Source organism: Podarcis cretensis (genome assembly GCF_951804945.1).
Source record: "Podarcis cretensis genome assembly, chromosome: 13".
NCBI lineage: Eukaryota > Metazoa > Chordata > Lepidosauria > Squamata > Lacertidae > Podarcis > Podarcis cretensis.
Window position 1 is genome coordinate 56,623,024 of NC_137182.1, and position 19,182 is coordinate 56,642,205.

The following is a 19,182-nucleotide window of genomic DNA, read 5'->3' on the forward strand; positions in this document are numbered from 1 at the left end:
ACGAACCTCACTTTTAATTTGAAAGAAAAAGCAGAGGCGATAAAAAAATCCGCACCCAGACCGGACAGGGACCAGAGTGCGCTTTCAGCGGCGGGGTCTGCGAGGTCTCCCCGTCCCCCTCCCTCCACGCGCTGGCTGGGTGGGCAGTCCCAAGCGGCCTCTCCCTCCTGCATTGTTGCAGCGGGGTGGTCTGGATGACCCCTGGGGGTCCCTTCGCGGCTGGGGAGCCTGGCTGCGCGCCTGCTTGTTGCTGCTGGGGGACTCCTCTCTTGCGCGACCTGCCAGGGGCGCTCTGGAGGGGGGGGGCTCATAACAGGTGCCGGGGGGGGTCTTCTGTCTCCGGCGCTAACTCGGGTGGGGTGGGGGCGCCGTCCTTCCAGCCAAGCCTGCGCGGGAGCATGGCGGGGGAAGGGGGTCGTCCTCCCCCGCCCTGCGCCCTTGTCCCCAAATGCCCTCTCTCCCCCCATCCTCCTCCTCCATCCTCGTCTCTGACGTCGGGAGAGAGCCCCCCCCCCGCCGCCCCGGAGGCCAGGAGAGGGCGGGGCTTCCCGGCGGTGGGCGGGGCTTCTCTCCATCTTTATAGGGGGAGGCGGAGGAGGGCTCTCCGCGCGCAGCCTGGGCGAAAAGGGACCGAGGAAGAGGAGGAGGAGGAAGAAGACCCACCGGCCCAGCCTCGGTTCCCGGCCTCCGCCCGGCTCCCCTTCTCTTCTTGCGCGCAGCAGGTACTGCGGATTGGGGGGGGGGGGCGGCGCGCAGCTCACCCCCACCAGCCCAGAATCTCCGCGTCCTTTTTCATTCCGGGAGGGGGAATGAGTTTCTATAGGGCCACCCATTTTTACGGATTTTCGGGAAGGTGCGCGAAGGGGGTCGCCTGGGGAGGGGGCCTGGGAGCCGCCCTGATCTTTGAGAGGGAGGGGGGCTGAGCGAGGACTTCCTTGCATATTTCTCTCCCCCCCCCAGTCTTGCAGGACCCTCCCGGCATTGTCTCCTTCCCGGCTGCCGATGGGAGCCCCCCCCCCCCCGTCGAAGTGAGCGACGCCCCCATCACTTCCCCACTGCAAAATCTCTCGGGGAGTCGCTCCTGGCTATGCCCTCCCCCGCCCCTCTTCTGCCAGTTAATGCCCCTCCCGGGAATGGCCCCAGATAAGAGGGGGTCCATTTCCGGCCACCGCCTCCCATCTCCTCCGAGAGAAGCCCCTCCCCGCAGGGGGCCTGTGGCTTTGCCTGGGGAGGGGGCCTGTGGTTCGTCCTGTGGGGGGTGGGGGGAGGCGGCGAACAGCCGGCTCGCCCAGAGATGCTTGGCGGCGTCGGCGCGGATCCCCAATTGAATTCTCAGGTGCCCCCCTCCCGCTCCGCTTTCTCTCCCCCCCACCCTGCCGCCCCACTTCCAGGGGAGGGGTGGTGTTACATTTCCTTTCTTCGTGCCTGCTATTTATAGGGCTGGGCATGTGACTTGGGAAAGGGGGGGGGCGTCATCGGCACAGATGGAGCCCAGAGGGGGGGCGAGGGAGGGAGGGATGGGAGATGGAGGGAGGGCGGCCAGGAAGGATGAAGGAGGAGGGGGAGGGCCTCATGGCTACCCCCCCCCGCCTCTCCCCCCCCCACCCCACGTCAGATCTTTGGGGGTGGGGAGGGCCATCAGGATCTCTCTGCGTTGCTGCAAAGCTCCTTGCTCCCTCCCGCGCCCCCCCTCCGGCACCATCTGCTTGATATGGAACTGGTTCAATGCTGGGGAATCGGGGGCGGGGGCGGAGTCTGGTGAGGTGATCGTTTTAATTGGCCCCCCTGGTTAATTTCCATTCCCGTCAGTCTTGGCAGTTCCTGATTAATCCCCGTGAAGATCGATGGGGATTGATTGTGGGGGGTTGAGGAGCGCGGCGCCAGAGGTCACGCCAAGGGTATGGGGGGCGCAGCTTCCCCTCTCCCCCCCTCCCTACAGGTGGAGGGGCTGCCTCCCCCCCCCCACGTCTTCCCCACACATATCTCTGCCCCATCGCAGCGTCACCCGATAGCCAGGGCGCACAAAAGGCGGCAGCTCTTCTTCACAGAGAAACTGCGGAACTCCCTCCGGCTGCAAAAGAGGACCAGGCAAATTCAGGGAAGAGGCGGCGTGTTTCCTGCTTCTCCCTCGGTTGCCGGAATCAGATAACGCAGCGAAAGTCTCTGCGCCAGGGCAGTTTCTAGGAATCGCAAGGCGGTGGGGGGGGGGGAGAGCGCCCCGAGGGAGCGGGTCGTTGGCCATCCTGAGGACAGAATGCCGCTGGGCCAGACGGGAGCCCTTTGGCCAGTCCAGCTGCAAAGCAATATTTATTTGATCATGGGAAGCAAATCTCCTAGACGAGACAGAGTGCCACAAAGTGGGTCTATAGCTGTGTGTGCACGCATATAATCAAAGTGGGGCGTGTGGGGTGTTAGGCCAGAGGAAAGGCCTCTGCTGAGGGACATCATTCTGGGCGGTAGCGTGTCCACCTTCGGTCCATGAGACCAAGACGGGGTCCAGCTGCCAAGAAGGCAGTTTCTGGATCTGCTGTAGAGGGAAGTGAGGGGCAGGTGGGGCTGATCCACCTGGGAAGGGAGCCCTTCAGGGAGAAGGAAAACGCTGATCCTCAACCTCCGCTGCCTTGTGGGACATCTTCGGGAGAAGAAACGACTCGGGAGTAAACCCTACACAAATCCACAGTGATGGTTGGAATGTTCCTTGTTCCTTGTTCGCCTCCTAGCAGCTCCTGCGGCCAAACCGGCGCCCAATGTCTTGCTCTGCTTTCCTTTGGACCACACCAATGAGGCTGAGGGGGGGGGGGTCTGGTCATCTGGGCAGCCCAGGGACCCCAGATGCACGACACACGTTTGGCCTCAGAGAGGTCATTTCGGTACTTCACCCCTGGAGGCAAACTCCATTGTCTCTCGAGACAGGCGGGTGCCAGCTGTCAACAACGATCAAAATCCAAGCCCCAGTGTTGTGCCACTGAGGAGGGCGTGACGGCTCAGGCCAGGCCAGGGTCATCAGCAGAGGGGAGATCTCTGTGTGGGTTCAGGACCACCAGCGGAGGGCAAACAGCCAAGTTGCCCTCAGAAGATTCTGCAGAGAGACGGGCTGAGTTTCATAAGAGGCCTGGACATTCATTGACCGGAGAGGTCCGCCCCCCTTTAAAAAGTGTTGCCGCCTGGCAGTTGAAAGGCCAGGTCCACCTTTGGCAGCCGTTGCCTCCTTAGGGGCAAAGGGATTCCTAGTTGTGGAGATGCCACTCTCAGTGCTCTCTCGATCCGAAAGGAGCCTCTGTGGACCAGCCCTCAGGGTTTGGCAGTGGAGGTGTCCCCGTGGGGCTCAGGGGAGAAGAGGTAGACAGGCTCCTCCTCAGGAACTGAATTGGTTTGCTTAGCTTATTATTAGTCACTGTGGGGCCATCACTGAGAAGGCCCTGCTGTGTGGCTGGCCTGTCCGCTGAATCTCCTTCACTGGCGGGGGCACTTAAGCAGGCCTGTGATGCAGCTCTCTGGGGGTGCGGTGGGGGCAGGCTTGCATGGCTGCAAGTGCCCCTATAAGTAGCCCATTCCCAAAGCAGACAGCTTTGCCCCCGATGCCCAGAATTGCACAGAGGCCCCTCCTCTGTGTGCCCTTCTCAGGTGAAGCAGAAATCCTTCCTTCTTGCCGTGTGTCACATGATTCCTTCCAAGGCCAAGACCTGGCAATGAACGCGGTTCTTTGGCTGGTGGCTTTGGAGCTGAGAGGATGGGGGGGGGGGAGAACCTGAGATCTCCCTCACGTGAAGCCCCTCCTGCCGCGGGAGCAAACGGATCCCTCTGACCCACCTGCAGGGAGATGGAAAATATCGGTCTTTCGTGTGTTTCCGCCTGGTTTTATATTCCAGGCCTCGTTTCTCCCAAGGCCTCTTTCGTCTCCTGGCTGAAGAGGCCTCCAGTTCCGCAGCATGGAATATTCATGATCAGTTGCTGAGGAAACGCGATCCCGGCATCTCAGGTGCGAGTCCTTACCTGGGTCAAGGGCTTCCGGAGCTCAGGTCCTGCAAGCCAAGGCTGAGCTTGGGTTTCCAGTATCCCTTGTGGTCACGGGGTGTGTGTCTGTCCTTGCCACAACCCCACAAAATCAGCCACTCTTCTGCTTGCTGAGGTCCTGGTGTCTTCCTCTTTGACCTCTTCACTCACCACCCCCCTGCCAGCCCCAGAGGTCACAATTTGAGGAGAGAGCGAAGCTGCAGTTCCTATTAGAATGACGAATTGTAAAGCTGGAAGGGTCTGTGACAGGTGCCCCCCCTCAAACCTCTGCTTCCACACCTCCAAGGAAGGAGAATCCATCATCTTCTGAGGGAGTTCCTTCGACAGTCAGACGGTTCTTACCATCAGAAAGTTCTTCCTGATGTTTAGTTGGAATCTCCCTTCTTATAGTTTGAACCCCTTGGTTCGGGGGTTCCTGAAGCAGCAGGAGACAAGCTTGCTCCATCTTCCACAAGAAAGTCCTTCAGATGTTTGAGGATGGCTCTCATATCATCTCTTAGTCTTCTCTTCTCCAGCCTAAACAGACCCAACTCCCTCAACCGTTCCTCTTCAGGCGTGGGATATTCTCTGAGTTCCTCTGGCAGAGAGAGGATGGTGTCCGTCAGTAAGGGAAGCCATAGGGCTGCTTTCTTCTGCCTCGGTCAGACTCCACCTGGAGTTTTGTGTCCGGTCCTGGGCACCCCAGTTGAAGGATGTTGACAAGCTGGAAGGAGCACAGAAAAGGGCAAGCAAGACGATGGAAGGTCTGGAAACCAAGCTTTGTGAGGAACGGTTGAAGGAGCTGAGGATGTTTAACTTGGAGAAGAGAAGATGGGAGAGTGTGGGATGGGAAACACAAGAGCAGTCAAGTACAACATTCCTAGAGTGAACGTGTTTACACATGGGGAGGAACGTTTGTCCAGCCAGCAGGTAAACTTCCTGTTTCCTTCTGGGCAGGGACAGACTTCCTCTGCATGTGACTAGAGGTGGGCGTGGCCTCACCTGTGCAGGTAATGACAAAAGCACGGGGCAGGGCAGCCATACATGTATCCAAGAAGCAATATCTGCTTAGCCAAAGATGCCCTTTTGGCTTCCAGCCAAGAGAGGACAAAGGGACTGTCTCCTTATGAGATAGTTTATAGGTATATGTTACTTTTCTAAGCTAAGTCTGCCTTCTGGGATCCTATTGTGAACAGAATGATGTGTGAGTAAACCTTTTTATACTTTTATGGAAGACTGTGTTGTGTCTTATCTTTTATGAGGGAATAAGGGGAAAATACCAGAACAGTTATTATAGAGGCTTTAGCGAGCCTGAGCAAAGGCATCCGCTGTGAGTTTAAAAAGGGGAATGTTACTCTGCTAAATTGTGAACTTGTTTACACAAGTTGGAAAGGCTATAATCAGATGGTATATCCTCTCCTGCATCCATGAACATTCCCACAGAGAGGTCATCTGAAGGGATGGCACATGGGAAAAGGAGCCAGCTTGCTTTCTCCTGCTCTGGACTGTAGCACCCAAACCCACGGCTTCAGTGTTACAGGAAAGGCGATTCTGACTCAACATCTGGAAGAACTTGGAAGACATTAAGAGCCGTTTTGACAGTGGAACGCTCTCCCTTGGAAGGTGGTGAACGCTCCTTCCTTGGAGGTTTTTAAGCAGAGGTTGGAGGGTCACCGGGGAGGGATTCTTTGGTGAGGATTTCTGCATTGTGGGTGGGGGTTGGACTAGATGAGCTTTGGGGGATCCCAACTGTACAATATGAGGGGAGTGGGGAGCTTACATGCCCCCAAGGCCTCATCCCATGGCAGAGTGGTGAAATTTTGTGTGTGTGTGTGTGTGTGTGTGTGTGTGAGAGAGAGAGAGAGAGAGAGAGAGAGAGAGAGAGGGAGAGAGAGATTGGTCTTATGGAAGCATAGACCTTTTTTGTGTTTTTAAAGTCAGCTGGGAGCACCGTTTGCTCCCCATCCCGCTCACCCCAAGGCAGACTGAATCAAAACCCCTCCCTTCATTGTCCTGATTTTGTCTCCAAAGCGCCTGGGTTGAGGCCAGAGGCTGCCAGAGCCAGGAGCAGCGCCACCACCACCACCAGTACAACCAGTACCACCAGTTCCCCACCAGTGAGAGCGTCCCTGGGAGCAGATCAGCCAAGTAACAACGACCCGTAAAGCAGAGGTTTCCTTTGTTTTTGTTTCCGTCTGGTGTCAAACTTTTCACAAGTGCGGGAACAGGGGGTTCAAGGCACAGCGGCTGACTCGGGGGGGGGGCAGGGGGGCAGTTCTGGATTTTGGGGGAGGGACAGTGAGCAGCACTAGGGCCACATCAATGGGGCTTTTTTCTTCGAGAGTCAGGATTGTATCTTGCTGTGCCTTGAAGAAGAGACTCCCCTGTGGGGGGGGGGTCCTCCTGACTGCATGTTTTGCTTCCTAGTAACATACCTGGGGGGGGGGCAAACTGTCTAGTTGTAAGCCCCTTCTGGGAAAAGGGAAGCCTGGGGGCACCCCACTTTCTAAATGCACAACATGGAATGGAATCGTCCCCCGACAGTTGTCGTGGATTTGGCCCACTCGGCACCTTCATTTTTGAGGTGCCAGCAGCAAGTGGTTTGCTAGGACTCGTATACTGTCTGGAATAAATGGAGTGGGGGATCCTCGCCCTAAGTGCAGGAGCTCCGACTTGGCCCCCAGGTTATGGGGGTCATGATATCATATGCCCCGCAGCCTCGGAACCCAGCTTCGGGTGGCACCAAAGTTTTGTGGGTGCCCTATAGTTGGCACCCCCTTCTTTGATGGGTGGCTGGAGGGCTCTGAAGGCATTTTTTAAATTTCTCTTAAGTTCCCACGCTTGGCAAATGCGGGGTGGGGTTTGGGGAGCAAGTTCCTAAGCTGCAGCTGACAACCCACCTACTTCTGAGTAAACCCACTGGAGTTAAGCAAGGGGCTCGGGCTGTGGCTGGGGCACGATAGGAAAGGAGATGTTTGCTTCCTCGACTTAATACTGCTTCCACCAGAAAATTGGGGTGCAGACCAGGCTAGTCCTTTCCTGGATGAGAAAAGGCTCCCCCCGATTTTTCCCCCGTGGATAGATGCTCATTTTGTGGTGGAATAAGGGCTGGGGCCATTGCTGCAACTCCCAAAGCGAGGGGGAAGGCTGCCTAAATTGACACGCTGGGCCTTTTCTCCTTCCCACACCAACTTCGGACAGTCCGAAAACTCACTCTGCCCACCCACCTCTGGGCTCTGCAGCCTTCGCCCCCTTTCAGATAACACAGAACCCTTCAGAATAGGACATTCTCGCTTCCTCTGGTCTGGCTGCAGTTACAGCTGCCCACTTAAGCTGAAATCTTATGGCCCCCACCTGCCCCCTCCCGCCAGCCGGTGTGTGAGAATGTTAGAAGATTCAGGGCGGGGAAAAGGTTCACGCAGCACGTAGCCGAACTATATTTCGGCATACCTGACAAGCCAATGGAAGAGAAAGTGCTATCATTTAGAACTTGTGGCTCCCAGTACATTTCCGAGCACAATTCAAAGGGTTGGTGCTGACCTTGAAAGCCCTAAATGGCCCCAAAGGCCCAGTAGACCTGAAGGAGCGTCTCCACCCCCATCATTCTGCCCGGACACTGAGGTCCAGCTCCGAGGGCCTTCTGGCGGTTCCCTCCCTGCAAGAAGTGAGGTTACAGGGAACCAGGCAGAGGGCCTGCTCAGTGGTGGCGCCCGCCCTATGGAACGCCCTCCCACCAGATGTCAAAGAGAACAAGAACTACCAAACTTTTAGAAGACATCTGAAGGCAGCCCTGTTCAGGGAAGCTTTTAATGTTTAATAGGTTATTGTATTTTAGTGTTTTGTTGGAAGCCGCCTAGAGTGTCTGGGGAAACACAGCCAGATGGGAGGGGGTATAAATAATAAATTATTATTATTATTATTATTATTATTATTATTATTATTATTATTGACATCCAATGTTGGAGTATTCAGGACTCAGAAAAGCAAGTCCTTCTCCACGCAACTGCGGAACTCCCTGCCACAAGAGGCAATGGGCGCCACCAACTTGGGTGGCTGCAAAAGAGGAGGAGGTGAATTTACAGAGGAGGAGAGGGTTGTTTCCTGTCTCCAAAGTCGGAGGCGGTAAATGCTTCCGAACACCAGTGGCTGAAAACCACATGGGGGGGGGGGCAGGCGGAGACTGCGACTCTTGCACTCGGGTCCTGGCTTGGGGGCTTCCCAGTTGAGGCACCGAGTTGTCCCCTGTGAGGGCAGGACGCTAGATGGGCCGCTTTGGGCCTGATCCAGCAGGTTATGCTGACATTCTTCTGAAGGTATCCTTCCCCGCCTCTCCCTGGGGGTGGGAAGCTTGCAGGGACACAGAGAGGCTAGTTCTGCACTGGTTAGATCAGGAGAGCGGCCCCCAGGTTATGGGGGGGGGCCTCCATGTGGGACGCAGGCTCAGCGCACCTGATTTGGGGAGGGGAGGGTTTTCTGTTGTGACACTTCAGGTAAAATGATGGACCTTGTTGCCCTGGAGGTGCTTCCAGGGGTTACCTGGATTTTTCACCTGACGGGACAATTGGCAGGGAGAATTTGTGGGGAGGGTGAGAAGGACCAGGAAGAGCACATCTCCATATCCAAGCTGAGTTCTGTTCACACGGTTTGAATCTTGTTATTCTGCACAGAGTTGGAAAATCAGAAACGCCCTGTCTCTGTGATGCCCCTTCTTAGTTTCCCCAGTAATCCCAGTTTCTGGAGTGGGTGGGTGTTAATGGATGAACATTATACCTCCATGAAGAGACCTTACCTTTGCTAACCTCACCTTTCGGAAAAACACACTTTCCCCCCCCCCTTTCCTTTTCCTTTCCTTTTTTTGCCTTTGAAACGTTTGTTTTTCCTGCAAACACGATTTGGATGAAGCGGCAACAGCGAAGGGTTTGGCTTTGACACACCGGCAATAAGGAACAAAGGCAGCCCATAATAGGATGTCTGCTTGTTTGTATTTTGTATGCACCCTAAAAAACATTCCGGTCCGGAATGGCATCTTAAGGTGTGGCTCTGTGGAGGGGGGGGGGGGGAAACGCGTCTCAAAAGAACCGGGTAGAAAGAAGAGCAGAGCCACAGAGAGGAACTGTAAACAGAGAAAACAAGATTTTTGGGGGTGGGTGGGGAGGAATCATACACCTCCAAAAGCTTTGTTTGTGTGTGTGAGACAGACAGACAGACAGACCAACTGACCGACCCCAGGCAGTGGGGGGGCCGAAGCTCAGAGCCTGGGATGGGTGCAGTGCTAAACATGGCCTGCCCCACATTCCCCCCTTGCTTGATCTCCCAAGGGGGGGAGAATCAGGACGGATACCAGGAAGATTCCTCACGCAGCACTAATTAGACTGTGGAACTCCCTCCCACAAGAGCCACCAACTTGGAAAGAGGATCAGAAAAATTCACGGAGGAGGAGGAGGAGAAGAAGCCCATCATGGGCTCCTGGCCTCAAGGGTCTCCCTCCACCGTCAGAGGCAGCAAATGCCAGTCTCTGGAGAGGGGCGAGCTCATCTCTCGCACTCGGATCCTGCTGGGGGTTTCCCATAACAGGCACCCGAAAGAACAGAAGGCTGGACAATTCCTGCCTTGCAGGGGGTTGCAATAGATGGCCCTCGGGGTCCCTTTTGACTCTCCAATTCTAGATGGGCCGTTAGCCTCATCCAGCAGGGCTCTTAGGATCACAGAACTGTGGAGGCGGAAGGGACCCGAGGGTCATCTATCCCAACCCCCTCCAGGGCAGGGACCGCACCTAAATGCCCCACTGCCAGGCCAGTCCCCTTTTGGATTTGGGACCTGTGGGTTGCGGTGGGCGGGGGCCACGTCTCCCCCTCCCTCCCCAGGCAGCAAAGCGCCTGGGGTGCCCCCCCCTTCCTTGCCCTTCTGTGTCTGTCTAACCGGCTTGTTTTCAGAGGCCCCTGGCGCTTGGGGACCCCCGGCCAGCGCAGAGACCCCCCCAGGGTGGTTTTCATGGAGGTTTATCTCCCTGCAGCCGCACAAGTCTGTAGCCTCGCGTGTAGACATGAAGCTGGAGAGCCCCAGCGCCGACTCGCAGCTGGAGTTTGTGGTGGCCACGGAGAAGGAGTTTGAGGAGATCCTGGCCATGTCGAAGGGCATCTACGGGGGGCTGGACTACCTCCCCAGCCGCTACCATGCCTGGATCCGGGAGCCCAACCGCACCGTCGTGCTGGCCAAGAAGAACGGAGCTGTGGTGAGAGCGGTGGGGGGGCCGGGCCGGCCAGATGCACCCTCTCCCCCCTCCCAGGGCCCCCACGGTGGTCCCTGGGAGGCCGGGGGGAGAGGACCTCTGCCACCTGGGGGGCTGAAATGGACGGGGGGGGGGGTCATCTTGGTGGGTGCTGCTATGGAGCAACTCGGACTAAGTCGCTGCCTGACAGGATCCTTGCACTGCAGCGGGTTGGGCTGGATGACCACATGGGGTCCCTTGCAACTCTTGTGGTTCTAGCCTTAGCGTTGTTGTTTTCCTGCAAGGGAATAGGAATGGCCGGATGCAGAAGCAAAAAGCCTCAGAGCCTGCAAATGAAATTTAGCTGCAGCTCCTGCGTTGCAGGGAGGGTTGAGCTACATGACCTTTGGGGGTCCCTTCCAATTCTACGGTTCCCACAATTCGTTGCAGGTTATTTAAGGAGAGGCCAGGTGCTTCAGCTGTGATTCCTGTGCTGCCAGGGTCGGGCTGGATGACCTTTAGGGGTCCCTCTCAACTCTGCGATTCTGCAAAAAAAAAAAAAAAAGAAGGAAAAAGGTGATCTATAACCACAAAACCACCATGGAGGCGATTCAAATGATATAGTATCTCTGGCAGGCTAGGGATCAATAGGAAAAGAGCCATTGCGCAACCACATTTGAAATGATACGGTGTTCCGTTCTGGTCGCCTCACCCCGAAGTGGATATGGCAGAGTTGGAGAAAGAAGAGAGCAGCCAAAGCGATTGAGGAAGATGAGCGACTCCCCTGTACGGGGAAGGTTGCTGTGTTTGGGACTTTAGAGAGCAGGTGAGGGAGTTTGTGAAATTATGCAGGGCGAGGAGAAAGTGGAGCGAAAAAGGCTTCCCTCCCTCTCTCCCAACGCAGGAACTCGTGATCACCCAGGGGATCTGGTGCTGGAGATTCAGGGCAGAGAGAAGGAAGCCGTTTTTCATACAGGGCACAGATAAACTATGGCTGCCAACTTGGATGGCTTTAAAAGAGGGCTAGAGAAATTCGTGCCTAGGCATCTAGATCCCAGCTGCTGGAATCTGCAAGAGGGCATTCGGATCCTGTGTTCGAATCCTGCTCGTGGCTTTGCCTTTGCGACACCTGTTTGGCCCCCGGATGCTGGACTAGTCGGGCCCCCCACTGGCCTGATCCAGCTTCCTCAGGGGTCTCCTGGCCCCCTTACGCTTGGGGGAGGCAAACTGCATTTCCACGGCCCCGATCCAGGCAGATCTTCCGAGGAGGCGCTTGCTCCTGCGATTTTCCGTGCCTTTTGCTCCATAGCAGGGTCCTGAGCAGCGTGAGACCTCCTGGCGCCCCCTCCCACTTCTGTGCCCCTGGTGCCAGCTTCAGTGGGGGCAGAGAAAAGGGGTCCTTTGTGACCCACCCCCCAGATCGCACTCTTCACACATGTCGGGTTTGGGGTGGGGAAATTGGGGGAGCCTGGAGCTTATGGGTAAGTCTGTCGCACACGCATGTGTAACGCCGGCACCGCAACTGGACATGGCTTTCGCACTCACCCCCTCCTCGTCCTGGGGGGGGGGGGAGAGCAGCTGAGAAATGGAGCCAAACTCCATTCAAAATCTGCCGCCAGCCGATTCTGCCAATTTAAGTGGGAGCCCAAATCCTACAGGATGTATGCGATTGGACCCCACCCCCTAGCCTTAATTGCATTTGGTAAGGACAGTGTGTGTGTATGTGGTGGGGGAGCACCCCCCCAAGAAAAATTATGGGATGTTTCCCAAAATCTGCAAATCTCAAACACATACGGGTCATCCTGCACGAAATCTTAGTCTGGACTGTTTGGGGGAGAACGGTAGGCTTATAGCCTTTCTCTCTGTGGGCCGTTACATGGTCCAATTATTATTATTATTATTATTATTATTATTATTATTATTATTATATCCTGAGGATGCTGTATGCCTCCAAGGCAAGGGTTGGGCATTAAAGCCCTTGCTTGCTGGGGTCACGTGAGGGTGGAAAGAGGTTGGCACGCCTTCCATCGCCCCTCCCTCGGCCCAAACCCACAGGCCCACTTAACAGTGACTCCCGGGCTGGGCTAGATGACCTTTGGGGGCCCCTTCCCGACTGCAATTCCTCCAGTTCCGGTGCCTGGGCGTTCCTCACCTCTTTTTTTCTCTCTCTCTCTCCCGTCTACTGATGATTTAATGGGATTCTGTTTCCAGCTTCATTCTGGACTTTTCCTTTCTCTCTCTCTCTCTCTCTCTGCCTCCCTATCTCTTTCTCTCTCTTTCTCTCTATTTTTAAAAATAATTTTAATAAAAAGAAAAAAAAAAGCAATGGATAAAAACCGAATGATTTTCGCTGGATTTTATTCACGTAGGTGTGTGGGGGATCAGGCCCCCCGTCCAGGAAGGTGGCGGGGGCTCCCTCGGAGGAACCGTGGAGGGGCTGCTGCAGCGCGGATCCTAAATCCTTACAGTTCGGCCTCAGGACCCAAGTTTCCAAAATAAATGTCTCCCTCTTTCTGTGTCTCTGCTCTTGAGACCCCCGTAGCGTAAAGGGCCCCGTCCAATGGTACTAGTATGATCAGCTTACTCTGTGATCTTCCCTATATATAAATATATATCTATATATATAAACCCCTCTATATGCCTGTGTATATTTGTTGTTGTTCTCTTTTCATGTAATTGCTTAAAAATGTGTGCCAACGCTTGGCATTTGAACAGCGGTCTCCCCCCACCCCAGACCTCTCTCTCTCTCTGCCTCCATCCTTGCCCACCCCCACCTCACCCGCCCCCACCTGCCCCCCTCCCTCACCTAACTTTGTTTAATTAACGCCACCATTTTTTTCCAATTACAGATTTTTTCAAGATTGTAGGTGACTTGGTGCAGCGCACTAAGGGTTAAACTCTCTGCTCTCTCCCCTCCCCTCCTCCTCCCTCCCCCCCCCGCCCTATATCTCCCTCTCCCCATCCCTCCTGTCCCCCCCCCAACCCACCCCAACCCACCAACCAGATTGGGCTCCAGTCGGTCTACATCATTGACGCCGGGGAGACGGCTTTGGTGGAGGGGCTCCGCGTGGCCCCCTGGGAGCGAGGGAAAGGGGTGGCCGGGGTCCTGCAGCGCTTCTGCTCGGAGATGGTCAAGGAGAAGCACCCCGAGGTCAAGGTGTCACGCTTGACCCGGGACGACAAGCTGGGACCCAAAGACTTCAAGAAGTACCGTGTCATTGCCAAGCAGGTGAGGTGGCAGCACGGACAGAGGTACGCCATCCCTGTGTCAGAGCACAGGGAGGGAGGAACTTTGCGCATGCACAGAGTCACTGGGGATCAAGCCTGGCTGACAGCGGAGCTCCCAGGGCTTGGACCGGGGGACCCAACACTAAGAGGTCATAGAATTGTAGGGATGTGAATAGATGCTGAGAGAGCATTAGAACCAGTGTGGTGTAGTGGTTAAGAGCAGTGGACTCGTAATCTGGGGAACCGGGTTCGCGTCTCCGCTCCTCCACCTGCAGCTGCTGGGTGACCTTGGGCCAGTCACGCTTCTCTGAAGTCTCTCAGCCTCACTCACCTCACAGAGTGTTTGTTGTGAGGAGGAAGGGAAAGGAGAATGTGAGCCGCTTTGAGACTCCTTCGGGTAGTGATAAAGCGGGATATCAAATCCAAACTCCTCTTCTTTAGTTCTTAGAGATTATGCTTCCTTCCTTGTGAGTTCAGCAGATTGCATCCCTTTGCATTTTAGAGAGGCAAGTTTTAGGTCAGGGATCAGCAAACCTTTTCAGCAGGGGGCCGTCAGACCTTGTGGGGGGGCAGACTATATTTTGGGGAAAAAATATGGATGAATTCCTATGCCCCACAAATAACCCAGTGATGCATTTTAAATAAAAGGGCACATTCTACTCACGTAAAAACACGCTGATTCCCGGACCGTCCGTGGGCCGGATTAAGAAGGCGATTGGGCCGGATCCAGTCTCCGGGCCTTAGTTTGCCTGCCCATGTTTTAGGCTTTCAGTTTAAGCGATCCTGGATTGCTTTAATGCGGGCTGGTTTTCCCTGGTATTTCCCCCTTTTCTCCCCTTAAAATAATAACCACACACAAACCATCTTGAAAAAGAGCATTTACAGTCGTACCTTGGTTCTCAAACGCCTTGGTACTCTTCTGTTTTGGCTCCCGAACACCGCAAACCTGGAAGTGAGTGTTCCGGTTTCCAAACGTTTTTTGGAAGCCGAATGTCCGACGCATCTTCCATGGCTTCTGATTCAGTGCAAGAAGCTCCTGCAGAAAATTGGAAGCCACACCTTGGTTTTCGAACATTTTCTAGGTGTTTGAACGGATTCCGTTTGAGAAGCAGGGTACGACTGTACTCTTGTTGAAGAGTAACTGATACAGCAGCCTTGTTCAGGCCAGCTTAAAATGCTAATTCAGCTTCCAAGATATCTTCAGTCTGGCTTAAAGTGATGTCTGAGCTTTGGAGCTCAGACATGCAGATGTTCTTATATGTTGGCTTGTTGGGAAGAGTGACGGAAAAAGAGAAGAAAGAGAATATTCGCAGGCAGGTGGGAGGAGATACCTGGCTACGCCCCCCACCCCGTCAGGGCACAGAGCGGGTGTCCCTCACAGAGTCCTCTCAGCACCCACCATGTGCCTGTCTAGCAAACCTGAATCATTGGTTTGACTGCATTGCATTGTGTCCTTTCATACCGCATCACGGTGTGGTACGCTGGTTTGACATCAACTGATAGGAAGTGCCTACAGAGGGTGGTGAATACAGCGCAAGATATTATGGGCTGTCCCATGAATCTGCTGGATGAAATAGCGGAAGAACGTTGCCTCAGGAGAGTGAGGAAAACCCTCAGGGATGAGTCACACCCTGGCCGGCACTTTCTTGATCTCCTGCCCTCAGGCAGAAGATAAATAGAAGCACGATTACTTGCACCAACAGGGTAAAGAACGGCTTCTATCCCTGGGCTGTTAGGCTGCTGAATGAAAAGATAACAACAGGGCAACGGACTTTGGGGTTTGGTGGGTGTGCGTCAGTAAACGAGGGGAATTAAGACAAAGAGAGCTGAGTGGGGGGGGGGTGCTCATGTAATGTCACTGTATACAAGTTGTACAAGTGACAAGTATTTCAATTTCAATATCCCACAGGAAGGGAGCCCCAGGGTCATCTAGTCCAACCCCCTGCAGTGCAGCTGGCCCATATGGGGATTGAACCCACAGCCTTGGCATTATCAGCACCACACTCCAACCCACAGAGCTATCCTGCAGTTCTATGACTCCAGGGGCCTCTCCCAGAGTGGAGCGAGGGATGGTGCTTTCTGAAGAGGCTTAGACAGCCTTCTGGGTCCTTGAACCTGTGTCAAATAGGTTATGGGGTGCAGCTGCCGTCTGCCCCCCATCCCAATTTGGCACCTCTCACCTTCCATCGCGAGAGCCCTTTTTTGTGGCAGCCTCTCAGCTCAGCAACCCGGTTTGGGCAAACCAGCCGTGCCCCCTCTTCCCATGCATGTTTCAGGACTGAGGTCAGGTCCCAAGTGGGGGGGGTGGGGAGACTGCAAAGAGAGAGCTGTGGGGTGGGGCTGTCTCTGTCTCAGCAGGTAGAGCTGCCTTCAGTTGGCCTCTGGTCCTGGGTTGCTTGTGGTCTGATTCCATCTCAGGACCTTTCCAGGTGAGGAGAATGCTGCCTTCAACTCCTCCACCACCTGGTGGAACTTCTCCTCCTTCTCCTGCTCTGAATTCTCCTCCTCCTCTTCTTCCTCCCCTTCCTCTTCCTTCCTCTCTCCAGGGGATCCTGCTGGTGCGTTTCGATGCCCAAGAGCTCCTCTCCCGCCTGGACGCTGTGGTGTTGGCGCTGGCTGAGGGCGGCTTCTGCCCGGAGCCGTCCGAGCTCCTCCTGGAGAGCGAGGTCCCCGAGGTGGTCCTGCAGGAGTCCTTCCAGAGGGAGGTTCTGCCCAACCAAACCATCATCCAAGACTGGCAGCCCTTCAAGGCCACCGCCGGCAACCTGGGCCTGCTGATGAAGAAGGACCTCTGCTGGGTGGTCGACCAGAAGGCCCGCCCCACCGTGGCCACCCTCAGCACCCGGCCCTTCCCCATCCCGCTGGGAGAGGACTGGTTCTACCTCAACATCGACGCCTTCGGGCGCGACCTGGCGCACGTCAAGAGCCAGCTGCTCCACCACCTGCGCCTCCAGGTGCCGGCCGCCCAGCAGGGGAAGGTCATGTGTCAGCTGTTCCTGGAGCCGGCCCTGTGGTTAGACATGGCCACCTTCTGCCAATCGGCCCTGGGCCTGGAGCTGGCCAAGGACTACACTGAACAGTACCTGCTGGAGTCCGACATCTGAGGGGTTGGGGGAGGCCAAGGGGGCAGCGGCGGGGGGCTCAGGGGTGGGGGGGAGAGGGAGGAGCGGTGGGGCCCCCTCCTCCCCTCCCTCCCTCCCTCCCTCCTCCATCCCCCACTCCCCTGCAACGCAGCACTTTCTGAGCCTTTTAACATTTTATCCTGGAAATACTTGGTTACCCCGACCCAAACCCAGTGCCCCCCCTCTACCCCTGACGTAGAGGATGAAACCCCAGTTCTCCCTCCCTTCCCTGGGCAGCAGTTAGCAATGTGGTTGGTTCGGTCCAGGGAGATGGATGGGGCAGCAGCAGAGAAATTGGGGGTGGCGGGCCTTTGAGGAGGTTCTCGCCAGAGCGGCTGGCTGGTCCTTGGCAAAGCCTTGCCCACCCCCACCCCGAGCAGCAGGCACCCATGGGTGGGAGAGAGAGCAGGGGGCCTCTGTGGCTGCCTCTGTTTTGAGATAAATAATCAAACAATCCAGGTCTTAGCGCTGTGGAGAAACCAAGAGGAGTTTGGCCCAGATTCCATCTGCTCTTTGCAGCCCTCGGCTCTGATGATCATGAGCTGCTGAGATTCCACCTGGACCAGATCCCATCACTGCAAGCTCATCTCTAGGTCCATGAGGGCCAGAAACCTGGCTTTCTTTAAAACGGAGGCTGGGGTTCTCCTGGACGTTGTGGTGCAACAGGCACTTTTAAGGGAAGCCCATATGAGGTCCTGGGGGGAAGGGACCACTAGAGAGTCACTGGCTCCTCCCAGACTTTAGTGTGTGTTTTCGGGTGGGGGGCAGCGATAGTCGCACAGCAATAGCCCCTTTCACTTGTGCATCCCACCTCCGCCCCCTTCCTCCTCCCCCCCCCCCAGCCAGGCGCTTAGCAACAGCTGACATGGTGACGGAGGAGGCCCCCCCCTTGCAACGGTTGACATGGCAGCGGCTGAGGGAGCCTAGCAACGAGGCTGACGCACGGGGCGGCGCCTGGCAACGGTTGACGTGGCGATGGAGGCCGGTGATGTGATGACTGATGGCGGAAGGCAGCAAGGTCGCCGCGACCTCCCCAGCCCCTCCAAAAGGGACCTTGCGGGGCTTGGCGGACCCCCCCCCCACTGCCCCCTCCCCGTGATCTTGCCTTGCACTCCCCCCAGCCCCCCACCCCTTTCCCCCTAGCGCCGCTTTCAGACTGACTAACGTGCAATATTAGATTCTTGTAAATGGAGATATATTTATAAATCTATGGTGTGCAAAATGTGTGGGGAGCTTTCTTGCGCTGCGCGTGGCGGCCTGCCTGCCGGAACCCTTGGGGGTCGGAGCCGACAGGTGATCCCAGAACACACACAACATTCCCCCCCCCCAAAAAAAAAATACACACCTGCCTGCATTTCCTCTGGTTTGTGGGAAACTGATACCCTGCTCTCTGTGTGTGACATGTCTGGAGGTGATGCCAATTTTGAGGAGAGATGGGGTGGAGGGGGGCTTCTATTCTGCCTTGCAGGTGGGCTTAGATGATGATGATGATGATGATCAGCTAGCCAGTCACTCCTGGTGGGAGACTGTCCTCTAATCACCTGCCCCTACTAAAAGCCTTTGCTTGGCTGTTCTGCCCCATTAGAAATAATGATTAGCAGGTTCTTTAGAAGGGAATCTTCACTCTCTCTCACACACACATTCACAGAATCATAGAACTGGAAAGGGATCCCCAGGTCATCTAGTCCAACCCCGTACAGTGCAGGAATCTTTCGCCCAACGTGGAACTCAAACCCACAGCCCAGAATTCAAGGGTCGCCTTGTCTGTCGATTGAGCTCTCCATAACGAGACATATTTATTTATACACTGCATTTTCCGCAAATGCATCCTTGCACACGGGGCGGTTCACATAAAGAAATACAACAGCCTAAAGATAGACGCTCTATATCTACGCATTACAAAAAGTATACACGTTTGCCAGCGTTTTTTCCCGCTTAAGATTGGCAGTTTCATTTGAAACGTCTTTGGAAGATACAGGACAGTATATCTTGCAACTGCCTTTGGAATATTGTGTTCCGCTCTGGCGGCCACAGGAGGGGAGAGTTGCTCTTGGGCCCCGATCCTGCTCGTGAGTTACCCATAATGGGCATCTGGTTGGCCAAGGAATTGAATTATGAGCAAGAGAAGAAATTAGAGACTATGGTATTGTTGTTATGGTATGAGAGGCCCCTGCGAGAACGGAAGGCTGGGCTTGGTGGGCCATGGGCCTGGTTCTGCAAGTTCTTCTTAATGTCCTGGCGCTTTTGAGCTGTTGTGGGCATCCATATGTCTCCAGAGATGATGGCATAGCCCTCCAGGAGTGAAACCAAACCAAGGCATTAGCAGCATCAAAGTGGCCTCTCTGGGGTGCAAGCCTGGGCTGTGTGCCTGGAAGTCCTGAGCTGCCCTGATGACAAGACCCCCCTCTTGGCCTCACTGATGTGGTCCAAAGGAAAGCAGAGCAATCCAGTTTGGCTGCCAGAGTTGCTGGAAGGAGGCCGACAACGAGCCGCCGTCCAACTACCTTAGGGACTCTGCTCATGATCTGTAGACAGCTTGTACCTGAGCCCTGGGTACCTCTAAACACAGTTCTTGAATGTAAGTTGAAATACACAGCTCTCGTGTAAGGTCAGGGGGTAAACCCCTCCTCA

General features: G+C 55.4%; 1 protein-coding gene across 4 annotated transcripts; it reads left to right on the plus strand.

Moving 5' to 3' along the window:
- Positions 1 to 588: 588 nt before the first annotated feature.
- Positions 589 to 17,211, plus strand: NAT16 (N-acetyltransferase 16 (putative)). Of its 4 annotated transcripts, none has more exons than XM_079951994.1 (5): positions 589 to 722; positions 6,025 to 6,165; positions 10,007 to 10,225; positions 13,206 to 13,430; positions 15,976 to 17,211. In XM_079951994.1, the coding sequence occupies exons 3-5, from the start codon at positions 10,037 to 10,039 to the stop codon at positions 16,531 to 16,533; spliced, it is 972 nt and encodes a 323-aa protein (XP_079808120.1). In that variant the 5' UTR covers positions 589 to 722; positions 6,025 to 6,165; positions 10,007 to 10,036; the 3' UTR covers positions 16,534 to 17,211. The 4 variants fall into 4 exon arrangements, with proteins under 4 accessions (XP_079808120.1, XP_079808121.1, XP_079808122.1 ...); XM_079951995.1 differs by lacking the exon at positions 589 to 722 and adding an exon at positions 2,890 to 3,979; XM_079951996.1 differs by lacking the exons at positions 589 to 722; positions 6,025 to 6,165 and adding an exon at positions 12,571 to 12,764 and having other exon boundaries at positions 9,163 to 10,225.
- Positions 17,212 to 19,182: the final 1,971 nt, after the last annotated feature.

Bases quoted from the DNA above. Each gene is read 5' to 3' on its own strand.
- NAT16 (XM_079951993.1), top strand. From the start codon at position 9,623: ATGGCCCTCGGGGTCCCTTTTGACTCTCCAATTCTAGATGGGCCGTTA. The intron at 10,226-13,205 runs GTGAGAGCGGTG...CCCACCAACCAG, and splicing joins CCAAGAAGAACGGAGCTGTG to ATTGGGCTCCAGTCGGTCTA. The intron at 13,431-15,975 runs GTGAGGTGGCAG...TCCTCTCTCCAG, and splicing joins ACCGTGTCATTGCCAAGCAG to GGGATCCTGCTGGTGCGTTT.